We start from the raw sequence: 17,043 nt of genomic DNA, 5'->3' as shown, positions 1-17,043 counted from the left end.
TTTATAACGAAGGTGACCATATCTCCTATGCCATAGTTCACGTGAATTGATTTCATCATGTACTAAAGCTTAAGCTGGTTGGCCCAAGAGTCTATGCAATCTTCCATCATGAATTCCAATAACTATAGCATAATCTATACTAGAGCCTTTGTGCCATACAAGTAGTTTTCCATCAACAAATGCTACTCTATCTCCTTTATCTTCCAAACATGAAATAGAGACTAAGTTCTTTCTCAAACCTGGCACATATAACACATTGTTGAGATGAACATTGTTACTAGATTCCAGCTCAATGGATGCCTTTCCAATTCCTTTGACTGCATAAATGTGGTTGTCTCCAAGCTCTACCCTTTGAGATAATCTTCTTTCCATCATGCTAGTGAGATGCCATGATCTCTTATCATATGTCTTGAAGCACCATTATCTACTAGCCACATATCATCATCATCTGCAACAGAAGTTGTTAGAGTAGAAAAGTAAAAGAAATCTTTGTCACCTTTAGATTTCTTTGGATGTTCATCTTCAATGTTGACTGCGGAAGCATGCTATTTTTATTTTCTCTTTCTATCATTCTCTCCTTTAGGACATTGGTTCATATAGTGACCAAATCTACGATAACGACAATATTGAATCTCTGACATATCTTTCTTTCCTTGTGGAGCAAATCTTCCCTTTGGTTTTCTATTATGGAAACCAAACTTCTTTCCTCCATTTTCTTCCTAAAACATACTGCAAATGCTTGATAGTATTCTTCCTTTCTATCTCTTGATATAAACCTTGATACTTCTTGAGCACAAGTGGTCCATAGTTCTTCAAAAGAGAGAATTTCCTTCCTGCTACTTATACTTGTTGCGAATGCATCCCATGATTTGGTAGTCCATTGAGTAATGTAGTCACAAATTCCTTCTCATGAACAATTTCCTCAATTTCCTGAATTTGGTCACTTATTTGAGAGTTTCTTACAAAATATGAAGCCATAGTGTCGTCATTTGTCATCCTTACATTACTAAGCACATTTTTCAAACTCATGACTTGGCCAATCTTGTTGATTGTAAATAGCTTGGTTAGGGCATCATATATTGCCTTTGAAGATTCAAGCTTTGCAATATAAGGAATCAAGTGATATCTAGTGGAATCAACAATAAGAGTCCTCGCAATGATGTCAACTTCCTTAAACTTCTCCTTTCCTGCATAATCTGCTTGTTCTACAACCTTGCCCTTCATAATATCCAAAACTTTGTTCTTTGCAAGAATAAAATCAATCATTGTCTTCCAAGCTTTGAAATTTGAAGCCCCTTCTAACTTGTTTTTGATTTCATAGAATAAGCAATGGATGCAGAACAACAAGAAGGACTCAACAATAGTGATCTATATGTAGGGTTTCATCAAGAGTGATCTCAGTGTTCCTTCCTTCAACAAAGCTCTGATACCATGTTGATTTTTAAAGTGCAATAGATAAAAGCACAATATTTCTAAAAACTGATAATTCTAATGATGTTGATCTTCTTTTGACTTTTCTAGTATTTCATTAAGTAATTATACTTCAAAAATTCAACCACACAAAAGCAATAGAACAATATATATCATAATGCATGAAGAGAGCACAAGATTTACCTTGGAAAAACCCACTAAGGGAAAAAAACCCAACAACATTTTCAATAGAGAAATTCTTCTGTTCAACAAGAGTCACACCTAGACCTCTAGTCAACAATTAGGTCAAACTGACCTTCAACAAATCTATGATAAAACTTGGTCAAGCCCTTTGAATCAAGTCTTCTAATGTGATCCAACAACTCACTTTCCTAATTTGCCATAGGCCAAATTTTGACCTCATAGAAACTGCCATAATCCCAGAATTTCGGCCCCAATAACTGCAACTGCCTAGAAAAGACGCGAACTATGAGAGAGAGTCTCTTTTCACACGTGCGAACTAGATAGAGAGAGGAAGAGATGAATTTCATCCTTCTTTTCATCCTCCTTGTCCTTCTCGTCCTTTGCTTGAATGACCAAATGATGGTTGCTTGAAGGAGTGCGGATTTGTGCCTTATGGAGGAGGTCAAGCTACCTTTATATAGAGATTTGCTTGGGTCGAACATGTGTGACTCTGCTTGGGGCGATTTGACCTGAAAGGAGACCGACTTGACTTGGAAGGAGACCAACTTAACTCACTTTGACACCAAAATTGCATATTAAAAATTTCAAATTTTATTCTTTTAAAAGTCCAAATAAACATGACTCAAAAATATAAATTTATTTTGACTCTAACATAAAAAACATGCTTTACAATAATCAATACAAATACATAAAGACCAAAATATACATTATAAAAACCCATCATAATTACAAAATTCAACCATTACACCATTAAATTTATATATTTAAAATCATATATAACCTTATTACCATATATAAAGCCTAATGCTACACTTTAAATTCTTATTTAAAAAAAAGATTACTTCATATAATTATAACAAACATAATTTATTAAATTAATAATATAAAATATAAAATATAAAATATAACGAATAGCTTTTATAAAAGTGTTTATCCAATTTATATGCATATATCTTAAAACTCATTAGTACAAAGCGAACCATATGTTCACAAAAATTTAACCCTCATTTTCAAAACATGTATACCCTTCACAAAATTAAAATATCATTTTCTCATTCAAACATATACTAAAACAATTCAAATAATTGAACTAAACTACTCAAATAAAATCTTACTTTACTAATGGTACAATTTCCATTATTTTCTGCATAATTTTAATGCACAAATATTCCCTTAGTCACACTCTTATTCACCAAGTGGCTTTCATCATCCCATCAAATAATTCCACGTCCATACTCAAGTAAAGATACTCTGACTCACATTCTCAGTGGTGATCCCCAAATACAAAATTCCTTAGCCTTTTTAACTTTAACAAAATTTTGCCCTTCTCGATTTCTCTGGTTTTTCCATTACCATCAGAATAGGAGGAACCATCTAACTGTCTCATGGAAATTCTTCCAAGGCTCCTTTAAACGGCCAAACTGGGATCCCGCCACAAGGATTTGAATACATATCCAAACAAGCGAATTGAGATGGCAGAATCAAAAGAAAAGCCCCAAGATACAATGGAAATAGATGGTCTGAACTCAGGTTTACCACCTGATAAATTGCTCTCTGTGGGCGATCGGTTTTCAGTAGCAGCACCAGAACTGGCAATGGCAGGACAAGTAGAAGAAAATGAGGGGTTGAAGGATGGTATGGCAAAAAATTTCCTTGATTTACCTCTTGATAAATCGAACTCTGTGAGCGATCAGTTTGCAGTAGCAGCAACAGAAGTAGCAATGACAGGACAAGTAGAAGAAAAGGAGGAGGTGAACGATGGTATGACAGAAAATTTCCTTGATCTCACAAGTTGGCAGCTTCATGATTTAGAGGATGTTGAGCTTCCTCCCCATTTGATGGATTTGGATTTGACTGCAAATAGGCTCACTGTGTTGGACCCAAGAATAGGGCATCTTACAAGGCTGCAAAAGCTCTCTCTGAGGCAGAACCTCTTCACCGACGAGGCATTGGAACCTTTGTCCCATTGGCCTTCTATTTCAGGCCTTCGGGTACGTGTATAACATCTCAAACCCTTATACAACTTTTCTACCCTTTTTCATATGAATTAACATTTTGGGTGGGGGTTTGAAAAGAAAATGATATTTGGAAAAACATTTTGATTTTTGGAAGAACAAGTTGAATTTTATTTTCAGAGTCCAGCATTCCAGAATATCTTTTCGTTGGCTTCTGAAAATTTCAGGCCTTGACAATTTCAGCCAATTTACCGTGTTTCTTCAATGTCTGACTACTGTACAAATTTCATTAAGTTTTTCAGTGCCAAAATGATGCTAGTGGGCCTGAGTTTCTTAAATGGAACTAACACATACTACAGTCCTTAAATGCATCAAACAACAACTAATAACTGTGCTATATTGCCAGTAGACTGTGGTTTCTGGAAAGACTAATATAAATACTTAACTGGGTCCAACAAGCAGGCATATGAAATGGGTGTTGTCTACCGAGGCGACAAGTTCGCCCGGAATATATTTTTTTGACCCGCAATCCGGTAATTTTTGGATTTCAAAATCTTAAATTTTTAATGTTTCGTTTCGTCGGATTGAAAAAGGGCATGGTCAGGATATTGTTGCACGAAGTTGGGGTCTTGAACTCTTTTTTCAACATAGGTTAGGATACTTATTACTTATGTTACATTGAATTTTGGGAATGGGGTTACAGGTTCCAGGGTTGGCTGGAAGTTACCCCAATTTCCAGGGTGGGGTGGAGGTTAGGACAGCAGAAGAAGAATATTAGAAAGGATTCAACATTCATAGGAGTTAAATAACAATAAAAATGTTAATGCACAAAGTAAATGAAAAAATTCAAGTGCAAATAACTAGTGATTCTTAAACAATGATCATATTGGTGTTCAATATTGCTCCAACCCAGCTCCATTTGAAGCTTCAACCCTACTGAAAATTATTGTTTCCCGGCCTTGAAAATTCAGAAAATATGACTCTAATGCTTCTCGATTCTCTTCAAGGCTGCCCACGAGCTTGCTTTTCTGATTTTGTGTTTTGAACAACAGGTAGGGGTAGGCATATAATGAAAAACACATTAAAACCTGGAGTTGGTTTAGGGCCAATGTTTATTTATTTATTTTTTCGTGTTATTTAAAAAAAACTGATGATAAGAGTTTGGTGAAATATAAGCAAAACATTAAATCAGCTTGTTTTTTCTTTAGTCCTGACTCCTCATGCATCCAAGATCCGACCCGACACGTACAGAAATGCATGATAAAAACTATTCTCGAGTCCTTGACCTTCCCTTTCCCCTTTCGAGGAGCACTGCTTCTTAGGGATTATGTTGAATTTGGTAGATCTGTCTAATGCAGATTGAGAACTAATAGTACCTTCCATTGAAGCAGGGTCAGACCGCTAAAGCATATATCCAAGAATTCAAGTAGTAAACTATTTGTCTGGGAATTTATTGGTGAAGAACTTGAAAGTTGTCTAAATTATATTTGTAGATTGTGTATGGTAATACAAAAAGAGCTAGAAATGTTGACATCCAAACTGTAGAAGTACTATTACTGCAAATAATAGGTTGCAAAAGAAACCCTTGATGGAGAGATCCACTAAATCAATCTAAGTAACCATTATTAGGGATCTAAAAGGACTCAATCCTTAGAAGACAGCTTGGACAAACTGATAAGAAACTAGGCCTTTAACACAGGAGCAACCCGTGAAAAAAAATCCGTAGTAGGAGTGAAGATGGAGATGTCACAAACGATGTGGATGTGCAGGTTATGTAAAAGAAGATTGTTTGTTGAACACCTTGAGAAGAAGAGTTATTCTACAGTCCGATTAATGCCAGGGACGCAGAATTCTTTTCTGTGTGAAAGAATTTGTTTTTATCGTAGATTCAAAGGTTAGTCTGCACGCTGTTCTCTGGTTCATTTTTGTCGTATTTAAAATTAAAGTTTTCTTCTTGGCCGCATTCATTGCTTATTGCACCCGGACCAAAGTTTCTAGCAGTAAGTTTTCACCCACAGGTGGGTCTGAGTTCTCGTCAAGAGGGCCACACAGACTCATTTCCAGATTTTTTTTGGGTGTAACTCATTTCCAGATTTGTATGGTGGGTTGTGTTACTTCTTTCTAGTACTGTGGTATCTTTTCCAGAAGCTCGTGGAGATGGACAGCTACCAGGAAACGAGATATTAGTTCTTGTGACCATTGTTCACTTCCAAATTAACCAGAATTGGTGGTGCAACCTCAGAAATTCCAATGTTGTAATTATTTAAGTAAATCGTGCTTCTCAGTATTCTATCTTGCATTTGGCATTTCTTCCTGCCTAAGCTTCTTAGAACGAGTTTTGGTTCTATTTTTACACCAGCATCTGTCAGATTTTGTCTGGATCAACCGGAACTCCTTCATTGCTTTCTGTGCCTTGGAAAACGTGTAGATGGCTTCACTAACCAATCTGATGTTGGAAGGCAGATAGCGCTTTAATGGCACAAATTATAACATCTGGAAACAAAGAATGTTGACCATTTTTGAGTATAGGCGTCTTGACCAACTTGTTCTGGGAAAAGAACTCAGTCCTGGTACACCTGGTGCAGATCAAGATAAGTTTGATGATCGAAATCGAGAAGCTGTTATACTTCTCAAACTCTCCGTGACTGATGATCAGTTACCACAAATCCCTTCTGGCAAGACAGCTACCGACATTTGGCAACATTTGAAGGAATTGCATGAGACATCCGACAAGAGCAGGGCGTTTTTCTCAAGAATTAGTTGTTCTCCATCATGATGGAAGAACATATGTCTTTACAGGAACATCTTAACAAGATTAAAGACATTTGAGATCAGCTCGAAGCCATTGGTCGGACCATGGAGGAAGAAGATATGGTAGTCATTACTCTGAAAAGTCTACCAAAACCTTATGAGCATTTCATAGAAACACTCAACATTACCTCCACTAACGTTGATCTGAAGTTTCCAGAATTGCGCACCAAACTCATGCAGCAGGATCGTTGGAAACAATAGTTTGGTAGTGTTGCTTCATCAGCCTCCTCAGAAAATGCTTTTGTTGCCAAATATCAGTCTTCTCAGTTTTTTTTAGCAGAAAGGTTCTTCTCAACCTTTTGACCTCACTAAAAAGAAAAATGTACAGTGTAATTACTGTCACAAGTTCGGTCACATGAAGAAAGATTGCCGACAAAGGATTGCTTCTGAACAGAAGAGAGAGGGAGGGTCCCATCAGACAACAAATGTTGCAGAACATTCCGAGCAAACAGAATCTGCCTTTTACGCCTTTATGGCTAAGAGGTCATCAGATCATGTTCCGTCTTCTGCCTGGTACATTGACTCTGGTGCATCCCGCCATTTCTCTCACAAGCGTGACTGGTTTATTGACTTTGCATCTTTCAATGATTCTGTGGTATTCGGTGGAGGTGAGGAGTACACAGTAGTTGGTCGAGGTACAGTTAAGATCCAGTCTGGTGGGCGCACACTCATCTTCCTGAATGTGTACTATGTTCTTGGTATGGAGATTAATCTGTTGCCTGTCAGCCAAATTATGAGGAACTCTCCTCAGCTCGATGTGGTGTTCAGTGCACACGAGTGTTCCATTATTGACAAGGACACTTGTCTTAAGGTTGCTGTTGGCCTAGAAGATCATGGTCTATACAGGGTTCTTGACACCAGTGATTCTCGAGAAGTGGCTCTAGCAGCTCGTGTTTCTCCAATCAGCACTCTGTGGCATCAGAGATATGGGCATCTCAACATTCAGTATCTCTCTCAGCTATCTCGGGAGGGACTTGTGTCAGGGTTACTTGATATTCAGACTCAGCAGTTGGGAGTGTGTGGCGCCTGTCAAGCTGGCAAGCAACATCGGTCTTCATTCAAGGATGGAGAATCTTGGCGCGCATCTAAGGTACTCTAGTTAATTCATGCTGATATTTGTGGTCCTATGAATACATCTTCTATTACTGGTTGCAAATATTTTTTGCTAATTGTAGATGATTTCATTAGAAAGATGTGGGTGTATTTTCTAAAAAATAAATCTGATGTATTTAGTATCTTTCAGAAGTTTAAATCCTTAATTATAAAAGAGTCTGGCTGTAATATTGTAACTCTTAGGCAGATAATAGGGGGGAATTTTGTTCTTTTGCTTTCTCCAACTTCTGTGATATCCATGGCATCAAACGCCAGTTAACTACACCCTACACTCCTCAGTAGAACAATGTTGTTGAATGTCGCAACTGTACGGTTGTTGAAATGGCTCGTTCCATGTTACAACACAAGAGTGTTCCGATTTTTTTTTTGAGCTGAAGCAGTGTTTACTGCTGTCTATCTTCTTAACCGATCACCTACTCAGGCTATTAAGGGGAAGACTCCAGGAGAGGTTTGGTCTTGCCGTAAGCCTAAGATCAGTCACCTCAAAGTGTTTGGCTCGGTTGCATATGTTTGGATTCCAGCTGCTAAGCGTTCTAAGTTGGATTCCAAAAGCCAAAAACTCATGATGACAGGGTACAGTGATCACCACAAGGCCTATAGGCTGATAGATATAGACATTGGTCGTCTTAGCTTCAGTCGCGACGTAGTATTTGATGAAGACAAAGGGTTCTTTCAGTCTCTTTCTTCTGAGCAGTGTTCTGAGGATCCGTCTCACAGTGTTCTTCTTCCGTTAGGTCCACTGATGAGAGGGATGATGCAACATCAGTATTTGATGTTGCACTACCTGAGCTTCGTCCAGAACATAATCCTCCTCTTGCTGTTCCTCTTGCTCCCGAGCATCCTCCACCTCCCCCTGATATTGGTTCCTCTACTCTCCGCCCTAAATGGTGGGCTAAAACTATTGGTGATCTTTGGGATAATCAACTCCTTGAAGGTAGGACTTCCAGAAATAAGAGCACTCAACAATCTACATTAAATTTTGCTCTTATGGCTAACCTACACAGTATCTTTGAGCCTCAAACCTATTCAGAGGCTAAGGGTGAGTGGGAACAGGCTATGGAAGCTGAATTCCAGAGTCGTCAGAAGAATCACACTTGGACCCTTTCTGATCTTCCCACAGAGAAGAAGCTCATTAGCTGCAAATGGGTGTATAAAGTGAAATACAAAGCTGACGGAACCTTAGACTAGTATAAGGCTTGCCTTTTTGCTTGAGGGTTCTCACAGAAGGAAGGCATCAACTATGAGGAGACTTTTGCTCCTACAGCCAAGATGAGTACCATATGGCTCGTCCTTGCCTTAGCAACTCAGTTCAGTTGGAAAGTCCATCAGATGAATATAAAGAGTACTTTTATGAATGGTGACTTACAGGAAGAAGTCTACATGACGCAACCTCTAGGATTCAAAATTGCTGGTCAATAACAGAAAGTCTGTAGATTAGTCAAAGCACTCTGTGGTCTGAAACAAGCTCCTCGGGCTTGGTACATGAAAATTGATAAGTACCTAATAGATCATGGCTTTCAACGGAGCCCATCTGATGCAAATATGTATATCAAGCATACTGGTGATGATATTTTGTTTGTGATTGTCTATGTGGATGACCTTATCATTACTGGCAGTTCAACACATTTGATCCATGGGATCAAACAAGATTTGTGCAACACTTTTGATATGACAGATTTGGGACTCCTTCATTACTGTTTGGGGGTTGAAGTCTGGCAGACTAAGAACAACATCTTTCTCTCTCAGTCCAAGTATGCCAGAAATCTTGTGGATAGGTTCAGAATGCAGGATTGCAAACCTGCCACGACTCCTATGGAACTAGGACTCAAACTTTCAACTTAGTCATCCTCACCCCTTGTGGATGAAACTTTATTTAGGCAATTAGTGGGCAGCCTCATCTACCTTATTGCCACTAGACCGACATCAGTTTTGCAGTGAGCTACATTTCCTGCTTCATGTCAGCTCCTAAGGCTAATCACTGGATAACAACAAAGTGTGTGCTACGTTATGTGCGTGGCACTCCTGATTATGGACTTCTGTACACTCGGAGTTCCGATCCTACACTCAGTGGTTACACAGATTCTGATTAGGCCGGTTTGGTTGATGACTGTAAATTTATAGCTGGATATGTGTTTAGTCTAGGATCTGGTGCTGTCACCTAGACTAGTAAGAAGCAGCAGGCAGTGGCTCTCTCCTCAACAGAAGCAGAGTATCGGGGAGCAGTTAAGGCATCTTGTGAGGTAGTTTGGCTTCGACGTATGCTTGCGGATATGCATGTTTTCCAGACAGGTCCTACTCCCTTGTTTTGTGATAATCAGGGAGTGCTCAAACTTGCCAAGAATCCAGTCTTCCATGAACGAACAACGCATGTGGAAACCCATTGCCACTACATTCGCCAGCTTGTTGAAGGCGGATCCGTTCAATTGTGATATGTTCACACAATGGAGCAGCTTGCAGACATCTTCACCAAGCCCCTTGGTCTTGATAAGTTTGTAAAATTCAGAGGGTCTATTGGTGTTGTAAATAGATTGAGCATTAAGGGAGGGTATTAGAATAATGCTATTTAGTGTTTAATGCTCATTCAGAAAAGATCATTTGTGATCTTATTAGCTGTTTCTATTTTATCGTATTAGCAGTTTCTTAGAAGAAACTTGTTGTTTCTATTTCCTAATAGAAACTTGCTGTTTCCATTTTTGTAAATATCTCTGTATTATTTATTGAGCTTCATTTGCTCATGGAAAATCAATTCAATTCATTCATTGATTAGTAGAAACACCTTGAGAAGAAATGTTCTAGCATTGCATATATAATGCCATCTATTTGCAAGCTAATAAATGAGCTACAACAGTGAAAACATCTACAAGGAGGGTATGTGAATGAACAAATGACATTATTGGCATATTGATGCGAACATTAGTAGGAATGTGCTAAGAAGCAATTTTTCATTGTCAATATCTAGATCAAGATGTGTTAAATGATTGCAAAATTTGTTTCAAGAAACCAAAGGAATTTGATTTTGAAAAAAATCACCAAACGATCCTGGTTGAAGATCAATGAACCTGACACAATTAAAGTCAAAGTGGTCTAGTAAAGATATAGATCATATGGTAGACAAGAAGTTTCATGCTCCATTTTGATGGTCTTCTAGGTAAAGCATGTTCTTCATGCTTCTAGGGTTTGTCATGTCAAAAGAATATTTTTCTTGAGTCAAGAAAACCATTATCATTTGTATAAGACCCTATCGGGCAAGATGTAACATGTAAAAGATACTGATTTTGAGTCTAGAAAGTCCTAGAAACCTCCAAGCACAAGTCGGCTCAAGAAATGAGAAGTCGGCCTAAATGAAGGAATTCGAATCCCACACATGTGTATATACTATAAACAAAAGCAACATTGACCTCATTTCATCATCAATTCGATCTCTCTCATCAAGAAGTTCGACCTGAAGCAAGAAGCATCAAGGAAGGAAGAGAGAAGGTCTAGAAGGCAAGAAAAACTCAAGAAGAAAGAAAAAAGTTTTTTTTTGGGCCTTATTCTCTCACACATCCGAAGGTTAGGGCTTTTGCAGCTTCAAGGAAGGCCGAAAATTGCAGGTCTGAATTACAGATCCAAGTTGCAGCAGAGCCGAATATTTTGATTTGGTTTAGTTTGACTTTGGAGACTTTGGCCTGGTTGAAGGAAGACTTCTTGAAGAATTGACACGTGCCAAAGTTAGGGTTTCTGCAGCTACTACAAGGCCGAATTTGCAGGTCGAAGCTGGGGGCCAAAGTTGAAGCTAAAAACTGGTTGAAGCAGTATTGACTCTTGTTGTCTAGGTCGATCTTTGACATCATTGGAAGGGCTTTTTGGAGGGCTGTCTTGGTGCTTGGAGGAGGACTTGGTCTAGGGTTTTGGGCCTTGGTTTTCTCATTTGAAGCAAATTCTATAAGAAGAGAAGATATTCTTTCTGGGTTTTCCCCTTGGAGGGGTTTTTCCCTGGCTTGGAGCCTATATCTTGTGTCCATTGTCATTAATGTTTTTGCACTTCATAATTGTTTGATGAAAAAATTAATAAAGAAACACAAGAAGATAAATCAAGTTCACAAACAATTATTAAGGTTAAGGGGAAATTGAATTAATAGCTGCCCTACTACATTTAACAACAGGGAACACACACTTCAAGGAAGTTGACATGCAAGCCTAGTGACGCACGAGGTTGACGAAAATGAGGTGGTAGTCTATAATTCGTCTATTGTTTAGCTTTAGAGCCAATCAGCTGCGCGCAAACAGATTCTGTACGTGGATTTTCCCCCTGAGGGTCCCTCTTATCTAACCAATCACTGTCGGTCTCTCGTTGACTTCTCCTTTTGATTGAGCACTTCAATTTGCACCGTTGATCTCACTTCTCCAGATCCAGTGGATATTGCGTTGTCCGCCTATCAACTTGCCCAGACGATCTCCGCTGACGATGTGACTTGTCCAATCAAACGACTGTCATGCAATCTCGCGCGGATTCTTGCACGGACATTATCAGGTCGAGAGCACGCGAGAAAAGTGGTTTTCTCGTGCTACGTGTCGACCGCTAAAGGTAATTGCGTGAAATTTCCCTATATCATTTACCTCCTTTCGGGTGTGCGAGTTACCGCTTCCTGCTTATCAAATACAACCCACGTGTTTAATTCATACTTTAAGGAAAAGCGCTTAAGGAAAGGTTTAGCGCTTTAAGCTCAATATTAAAACTTAACACAAATTAATTGTGATTTATGAATAAAGTATTTAAACAGAGGAAAATAACCGATTAAGTCCTGAACGCTGATACACAAATACGAATGAATTTCCGCACTAGGATTAACACACAACACCACACTTAATCATTTATTCAACAAAATGTAAATTACATTGTCTTGGTCCTCTTGGCTCGATTACAACAGTTTTTTGACCTCTGTTCAATCTCAAACCCTATCTCTGTCACACAAACTCTCGCTTACACACTCTATTCTCAATCATCTGATCTCTTTGTCATTACATTCTTTTTTCTTTTATGAATCAAATCCTATCCTAATTGCATTGACAACTCGATCCCTATTTTTATCAGTCTAACAATCAAATCCCCATTTCCAAGCTCTGAGACACACCTATACTAAAAACTTATCTCTTAATCTAAAAATAATACAATATTCTAATTATTACAATAATTGAGATAAATATTAATTCGAGAGATCCAACCCTCTCTACTAAAACTGATTTTGACCACTCAGGTCAATGAAAAACATCTCTTGTTAGCCACAACTTGTGAACATACAATCACATTGTTGGCTAAGTCCAGATGCTCCTGCATCACCTAGGAGCAACAAGTGAGGAAAAGGAGAGGAGAAAGCTAACATGCAAATCTAGGCAACCAGGCATACATACCAAGGTAAGTCGCATGTGTGAGAGGGTAGCACGGGGATTTGCTCATAGATATCGAGGAGCGTACAACAACATGTAGATCGAGGAACTATAAGCATGCGATCTAGGCATTGTTGGAATGCAGATCGAGGCAACAGTTTGGCATGCAGATCTCACTGTTGGCACATATATTGAGGTAGCAAATCATCGCTTGGCACACAAATCTAGACAAATCTATCTGGTTCGAATTTCTAGGGTGATGGAATAGGTTTTGTTGTTGTAATAAAACGTTTTATTTTCCTTTGCAAGCTGAAATAAAACAAAACATGAATGTTGGTTTTCCCAAGTTGGGTTGCCAGGGTAAAAAGCCATGTCAAAATTTGATGTGTTTGATTTCTGTTTCTGCTGTGTAGATCTGTTAGAAGCTAAACAAATTCTTTTGTGCATGAATTCAGATTTGAGTTTTCTGCTAAAATTTGTTGAGAAATCAATGGCAACTAGATTAGAGTGGTTTCCCTTACTTTGTTTTGGTTTTTTTTTGGTAGGTAAGCATCCACGTGGATTTGAACCAGTGACCTATAGCAAGGAGTTCCTTAACAGTGCACCCATTCACCGTTAATCCAAAGCCCTGTGGGCTAGTGGTTTCCCTTACTTTGATAACTGTTTGTGATGTTCTTTTACTTAAATTGATATACTTGTGATTAACTTCTTTTTTCACTTTATTATTATGTTGTTTAATCATCAAACAACTACCAAACAATGAAGATCAATGAGACAAGAGGACACAAAATGTAGGTTGCAAGCCAGGGCCAAAACCTCTCCTATTGAGAGGAAAAACCCACAAGATTTCCTCTTCTTATAGAATATTCAAATGATGAATTCCAAGACCTAAGACCCTTGACAAAGACTCTTCCAAGACCAAGTCAACCCTCTTCTTGACGAACTTACTTCTCACAAAGTCAACGCTAGTCAAACTTGCTCCAATACTTCAAATTTCAGCTTTTTTCAAAATTTTGGCTTACTGCTTCAGGTCTGCAATTTTCAGCCTCCACTGCAGAAACCCTAATTTGGCAAGTGTGACTAATTTAGGGCAGAAATCGCATCTTTCTCTCCTTCGCTTGACTTGGTTTCCTTTCCTTGGTAACTCGGCTTACCTTCGTGATGTTTTGTCCCAAACTTTGACTGCTAATGATATGTCTGCAATTCGGTCCTGCTATAATAACAAAGATGCCCTAATCTTCGCACATGTGGAGGATGGTAGCTTAAAAATAGTTCTAAAACTCTGATTTTTGCTTCTCCTTTTGTTCTCTTCTTCTTCGCTTCTTCCAAGTCTTCTTTTCTTGTGCTTGATAGAAGTTGATGGATACCAACTTCAAATGAGGTCAAGCCCTTATATATAGGCTTCTTGAGTAGGTCGAGTAGCCCTAATGATGCTGACTTCTCACAACTTAGGCCGACCTGGTCTTGGAGGGAGTCTTTTGACTTAAAAAAAATTCTTTTGACAAGATACAATATGCCCAATGGGGCCTTTTACATATGACAATGACTCAATTGACTTCTTGACTATGTGACAAACCCTAGAAGCACTCAATGGGTGCTTGACCTATAAACAAATTGACCTTGAGCATGAAACCCATGCTACAAATAATAGTAATAATAATTTTTCTTTCTTTTTACAATATACAAGAATCAAGAGTACATTTCATATTTATGAAGATCAAATCTAGTTACATTCTTCAACACTCCCTCTTAACTAGGGAGGTCTTCATAATGCGTACAAGGGACTTGGACATTTTCATACTGAAGAATTCTCACAAGAAGAGTCAGATTGGTAAGCCATCTCATAAGCTATCTTATCAACTTATATCAGTGCATCTCATCATATCAACCAACATTGTCATAGACTCATATAGCAAGGCCTTGACTAACAATTCTATCTCTCCACAAGACTAGAGCACAATGCTAGGATACAGTGACTAATAGACACCTTCATCATTGTCTCTCTCAAGGCACATACCCCATCTAGATGTTCACAAGGTATGTCCTTCTAGGACCATTACCATCTTAGATTTGCACATCCTCATGGAATTTCCTCTTCGACTACTCTTACCTATTGGATGCCCTACCTCATCCTCAAAGAGTATCAGTATTAGTCTTAGATGCTTTCCCAATCCTCTATTCTTTCTTCATAACATGAAGACAAGAATGATGTGTCTATCTCTCCCTCTCAACTAGGGAGGATCTACTCATTCCTATAAAAGGAATGTACCCAAGCTCCCTCTTAACTAGGGACTTGTTACCAATAACAACTATCTGCTCTTTAGTGGAGATTATCGTACTATTAGCTGCTTGTAGGGCTCCTCCTTTCGGTATCATATCATGAACTTCAATTTCTTCATCATGGAGCCTTCTTCTTCTTTGTAGGGCATTGACCATCTTCTTCATCACATCCTTTTAGTGAAACATAGAATTGAACCAATAGTCATGTCATCCTTCTCTTCATCGGGAAGTGATCTTCTAGTCATCATCTGGCTATCCTTCATACTGCTGCCTCTTCCAAGTCATCATTCTTTCAGGATCTTCCATCCAATCCTAGTTGTAGTAGCCCTGTAACAATCCAACCAGATGCTTTCTCAAAAATCAAAATGAACATTAAATCAAAGTTACCTCTTTATGATGGCCTTTTGTCATGACATCAACTTCTTGCAATATCAACATCCTGTACATGTATGAATCCATCTCCAAGACATACATTACCAAGGTTCTCGTTTTCCAGTATACATATTAGGGTCTTCATACCTTCTCCATGGAGATGTCATAGCTGATCCTTCTTGTTATCAGATAGATGTTGATCACCTATCTAATGTTACGTGACTATAGATTTATCTTTCATAAACTCTTCTTTCACCTTCTTCGCATATGGCTCCCTAATGATTTTCTATATATAGTTCCTTTATCATAGGAACCATAGTTGCCAACCACCTCATATTCTTCATGAGGTCATATTACGTTGATTTCATCTTGTCAATGTGGAAGAATTCAAGGTACATTGATTTCATACCTGCACGTATCATTCATAAGAAGAGTTCCTTCTTCTTTACTCATGCCCATGAGATAAAGCATTCAACCATTCTATTTGTAACTATATGATGACATGACTTTATCTATCAAATATATACATACCTCTTCCTTCTTTTGGTCATCTAGACTTCCTTCTAGCAACATTCTTTCCTTGCTGAAGATGAAAAGTACTTCAACCAAGTTGACGTGCTACACATCTTTGTCATCCTATCGTCATTCTTCCAAATTGTGGATTCCACACTATGTGGAATGTAGACTATCTGCGAGGCACTTGCTACTTCCAAGTAGAGGTGAATCTTCTAACAAAGATTCCAATGGATGATCTTGATGATCTTCATTTCTGCAAATGCTCCTTTGTAATGTTGGCGATGTATGATGTTCTCTTTATCTTTTATTTTGCTAGATGACTTTTTCCAACCATATAGACTGCAACTTGTGTTGTCCTTATATGCTTCCAATGAAGATGCCATGAGCTTTTTCCTTTTTGTTATGTACTATCACTGCTTCAACCATATAGAATTCTACTTCAGCTATCTTTCCATGCCTCTATGATGATGCATATTATCACGACTATGATGCTTCTTACTTTTACTTGCCAACTTCAATGTACTTGAAAATATATAAAGTGTGTGAGGGATCTTCTAATAGTGGAGGTCTGTCACTTCTTCCTTCCTTGACTTCTTCTTTTCTGGTTCTTCCACTTCTTCAGTGACATGGGTTTCATTTATTTCTTTTCTCTTCTTGTTGCCCTTCTTAAATTTAGGACAATTTCTTTTCAAATGCCCATATTCATTACATTCATAGCATTGGATCTTTGACATGTCGATTTTCTTTTGAAACTTTTTTCGAGGCTCAAACTTTCCAAAAATCGCTTTCTTCCTTGCCATAACTGCAAATGCTTGATTTTGTTCATTTGATCCAATGTCGTTCTTTGCCTTCAATCTGGATTCTTCAATTTTGCATAGTGACCATAAATCGTTGAATTAGGTAGTTTCCTTCTTTACATAAATACTTGACACAAAGTAGCCCCATTCACCTGGTAGTGCATTGAGCACAATGGTGGTCATCTCTCGATCAAACATTACTTCTCCTAACCCTTGTA

At 38.3% G+C, this 17,043-nt stretch overlaps 1 protein-coding gene across 1 annotated transcript in view; it reads left to right on the top strand.

The window, feature by feature from the left end:
- The first annotated feature begins 2,872 nt into the window (after nt 1-2,872).
- LOC149262337 (Leucine-rich repeat (LRR) family protein) overlaps nt 2,873-17,043 on the top strand; it is a 132,484-nt gene continuing 118,313 nt past the window's right edge. The window contains exon 1 of the mRNA XM_089424071.1: nt 2,873-3,605. Coding sequence (XP_089280197.1) covers nt 3,087-3,605 — 519 coding nt within the window. The 5' untranslated portion in view covers nt 2,873-3,086. The remainder of the gene's footprint in view (nt 3,606-17,043) is intronic.

This window comes from Pinus tabuliformis, chromosome 6 (genome assembly GCF_031772625.1).
Source record: "Pinus tabuliformis cultivar Carrire ecotype Pingquan chromosome 6, CPIR1, whole genome shotgun sequence".
In the NCBI taxonomy this organism is placed as follows: domain Eukaryota; kingdom Viridiplantae; phylum Streptophyta; class Pinopsida; order Pinales; family Pinaceae; genus Pinus; species Pinus tabuliformis.
This window is presented reverse-complemented; position numbering and strand designations above follow the sequence as displayed.